General features: G+C 46.9%; 1 protein-coding gene across 1 annotated transcript in view; it reads right to left on the bottom strand.

The window, feature by feature from the left end:
• The window catches only part of LOC105989705, a 23,951-nt gene that overhangs the window by 18,725 nt on the left and 959 nt on the right, over positions 1 to 4,267 (bottom strand). The window contains exon 3 of the mRNA XM_013021879.1: positions 4,144 to 4,233. Within this exon, the coding sequence (XP_012877333.1) occupies positions 4,144 to 4,233 (90 nt within the window). The remainder of the gene's footprint in view (positions 1 to 4,143; positions 4,234 to 4,267) is intronic.

The raw sequence follows: 4,267 nt of genomic DNA, 5'->3' as shown, positions 1-4,267 counted from the left end.
GCATGCAAGGCAAGTGCTCTACCACTGAGCCATCTTCCCAGCCCCATCTGAGAGATTATTATGTTCAACTAACCAGCTAAAGACTGGAACTGGAAGCGTAGCTCAAGTGGTAGAGCACCAGCCATAAGCAGGAAGTCAAGCCAAAACCCAAGGACCTGAGTTCAAGCCCCAGTATCAGCACAACAAACAAATAATATCTTATTCTGCCAAGTGTTACAGTAATAATCTCAAGCACCTTCAGGACCTTCTCAAGTACTTCAGCCATTCTATATATATTCACCTAAGTTAGTCTCAAGATCATTCCCATCTTGCTCAATCTTTATATGAAAGAAAGGAGTGTGATGTGTTGGGCTAGCAGTGTGACTCAAGTAGTATAGCACCTGCCTACCAAGTTTGAGGCCCTGAGTTCAAATCACAGTACTGCCAGAAAGAAAAAAATCAAAGTATGATGTGTTAAAATTGGTTTGCTATCAACTCTTCATTCATAATGTGGGCTGAAAGGGAAGGGAATGGGGACTAACTATTCCCCCACCATTGACTATGTAGGTCCTGACTTCTCCCACTGGGAGACATCCTCACTGGCTACTAACAACATGACTGTGCTTTACTCTTCTCAGTGAAGGGAAGCAGGGCTATGCATAAATACACCAGAATCTACACTGTATGATCTATATTTGTATATCATCTCTGTGAGGTTAAATGACGCTTGGCCCATAAAGATTAGTGGACTTGCAATCACCCGCGTGCCTAAGGGATGAGCTGATGTTCTTTGGGGGCTCAGGCTGCCAAGGCATCGGGGTCCCACGCCCTGTGGCAGGAGATGGAAAACCATGCCTTGGTAGCAAGGTAGACAGGGCTGATCCCCTGGGAATGTTCTGGTGGCCCTGAGGCATCAGAATGGATTAAACTATTCATATTCTCAGCCAGAGGAGGAGAGAGAATGAAGGTCACTGGCCACACCCTTTAACTCTACCACAGAAAGACACTGTCCACTCTCTTTAGTGAGCACAGCAAGAAACTGAACCATTCATAAACACCTGTCACCCTGGATCAAGCAAGCATGTGGCTAAGTCGCACATGAGTTAAATAGTACCATACAGATTTTAAAACCAAGGTAAAATACTAGATCTCATGACTGCAAGAGATGTGAAGTACCAAAGAAAAAATATTTTCTGCAATAATTTGATATAAAGTTAAACAAAAAATAATCGAATTATTTCATTCTGAAGGTATTTTTCAAATTCTCATTGACCAGTGAGGATTTTTTTTGAGAACTTTATCCTAACAATCATATTTCCTGACAAGTACAGCCTTGTCCCTTATATTTACAGAAAGCTAATTTAAAGTGTTTCTGCTTTGTAATTTCATTTCATTTGTCCTATAAAGGCACTAAGCCAATTAAATCCCAGGTACAGAAACAGCCTTAAGGTTTTCTAGCTGTTTTAATTCTACCACAATAAAGTAATAAAATAGCACTGGGATGCAGTGGTGTTAGCCTGAATAGAGGACAGCGAACGCTGGACAGATCAGGACTAGGGCCTGCAGCCCAGTTCCCACAAAGCAAAGCCACATCCCACAGGAGGTGTTCATTTGGAAAGAACCCAACACTCTTGGGAGGCCACATTCTACAATACGCTGAAATCTGGCAAAGGCAAAGACAGTCAGCAGTGGGGTGTTCCCACTCAGTTCCCACATTATAAGGGCATACCCAAGTGGGCCTGAGCCTCCTGATGCTGCTTTATTTACCCCTGGCCATGTTTTAAGATTCCTCAATGTAGCAGGCATGGTCTTTCAGTGCATACTTGACCTGACCAAGTTGAGTCTGGCAAGGAGGCAGCCAGCCCAGGGTCAAGGTACTGGGGCTAACTTGAGATCGTTAGCTTCGGTATGTGATAGAGAAAAGCAACGAAACCCATTCTTTCACTCCTGGTTAAAAGAGGAACTCAGATGACATTTCCTGTACCTGGCTGTCCCTGGGCCCAGGGCTCACTCCATACAGTCCAGGACTCCCACATTGCGGTCAGGCGCCCTCCAAGCTTCCTGCATCCGTTCAGCCTCTGCCTGCAGCCATGGTGCCCTGTGAAGGCAGCCAGGCAAACGCTGACACACTGCGGCTTGGCTCGTTTGCAAAGGCTCTGGCCGGTGTCAGCGCTGGGACCCTGGCCAGCACAGGGCTGGCCGAGCTGCTTCAGGAGCTGGTGCCACAGCAGCAGGAGGCGCCTGCCCAACCAAGGAGGAGAAAGAATCCAGGAGTTTGATGGTAACATAGGTTTTGGGCTTTTTGACTAAACCTCTTTTGCAGTTTATTCAGTAAAAAGTTGAACTCTCAAATTTAAAAAAAATACACCTTGAACTTATTAAAGATTAAATTTTAGTTGAAAAGATTTACCAAATACAGGCTGAGTACATTGTCTCATAAAAGACAGCAAAAAGAAAAACCTCATCTCCACAAACAAGCTGAGAATAGTGATGTGCACCTGCAATCCCAGCTATTTGGGAGACATTAAGTAAGAGGACCAAGATCCTGGACAGTTCTAGGGGAAAATGCCAAGACTCTATCCAAAAAAATAACTGAAGCAAAGAAAGGGCTGTGGGTGTGGCTTGACTGGTAGAGTACCTGCCTAATCAGCACAGGGTCCAGAGTTCAAACCACAGTACAATTTTTTAAAAAAGGATTTACAAATACAGTATAAGCATAATTAGTCTGATTAATATTAATGGTCTTAAAGTAATTACACATATTTCCTGACAAGTATAACTTTGTCCCTTGTATTTACAGAATGCTAGCTTCAAGTGTTTCTGCTTTGTAATTTCATTTCCTTGCAATAATCCTGTGATAATGGAAGGCACAAGTTTTATTTACATCTGGGAACTGAGAAATGAGGCCAAGGGCTTTGGCCAATTCAGTGAAGTCTGGGGATTTGAAAAGTCAGCGCTGGGACTTCAGTGTACTTTCAGCCTAGTTGGAGAGCCAAGATGTAAAAATAAAGACACATCAAAAGCTAAACAATACATGAAAAGATTTCAAAACTGGATGTAACCTTAACCTACAGATCCAGTATCAAGAGTATGCTATGGCATAAGGAAGAACACACGTAGAAAGTTGTGGATATATAAAATACTTCTCAAGAAGACAAAATTTTAAAAAGAGAAAAAGAATCTGAAGAGCAAAATTCCTCCAATGAAAGCATATGAAGAACCATTAATTATATGAAATGTTCAACATTTGTCATTAGACAACGCAGGGAATATCTCACCTACCAGAATGGCCACAATTAGAAAGGCAGATGGGGCTGGGGATTTAGCCAGGGACAGAGTGCTGGCCTAGCATGCCCAAAGCCCTAGGTTCCTCAGCACTGAGGACAAAAGGGAAAAAGGCAAACAAGTGCTGATCAGGAATAGCTCCGCGCAAGGATGGGAGTTAGAACTGGCAGCCCCTGTATGTCCCGCTTATCTTTTCTGAGCTAGGGAAACGCAGAAGGATCTGGGTGGGTACGGCGGATGAGGCCTGACAGCGACGTCAGCCTGGCACTGAGCCGGGTGCTGTGGGGCCACCGGGCTACTTAGGAGGCTGAGGTCTGAGGATGTAGGGCTGGAAGACAACCTGGAGAAGAAAAGTCCATGAAACTCATCCCCAGTTAACCACCCAAAAGGCAGACGTGGAGCTGGCTCAAGCGATAGAGAACCAGCTTTGAGGCTAAAAAGCCAACAGACAGGTCCCGGGCCCTAAGCTCAAACCCCAGTGACTGAATAAGTAAAAAAAAATAAGCAAATATAATAAAAAAATAAATAAGTAAATAAGAGCCAGGCGCCGGGGCTGGGGAGCAGTTCTAACGAGCAAGTAACCCTGCCTGTCCGGGGACAGGCAGCTGCCCAAAGCTGTCGGTCTCAACCCAGCGAGTAGGGTGGGCAGACTGGCTAGGACCTTAGCGGGCAGGCGGAGCGGGCCCGGCCCCGGCCCTCCTCAACTCCGCTGCCCGTCCCCACAGAGCGGCCGGGCTGGAACGCAGTGCAACTGTTCACCCGGAACCAAGTTCTATGGGGGGGAGGGGCACGGAAGCCGGGACCGGAAGCTGCTTCTGAGCTTCTGAGCGGCAGACTGCGACGGGGCACGCGGCACCCAACACCTTCCGCCGTACCCACCGCGACAAGCGGGCACCGACTCGGCCGGGACACCGGGCCCCCTCGGTCCTCTCGATCGGCCCCCGGCCCGGCCGCCCTCGGCGCCGCGGCCTCCTCCGTCACGACGGCCAAGTCGGGACCCGAG

The sequence above is a fragment of the Dipodomys ordii genome, unplaced genomic scaffold, assembly GCF_000151885.1.
Source record: "Dipodomys ordii isolate 6190 unplaced genomic scaffold, Dord_2.0 Scaffold58, whole genome shotgun sequence".
Taxonomy (NCBI): Eukaryota; Metazoa; Chordata; class Mammalia; order Rodentia; family Heteromyidae; genus Dipodomys; species Dipodomys ordii.
The sequence above is the reverse complement of the archived record's forward strand: the minus strand, read 5'-3'. Positions and strand labels throughout refer to the sequence as shown.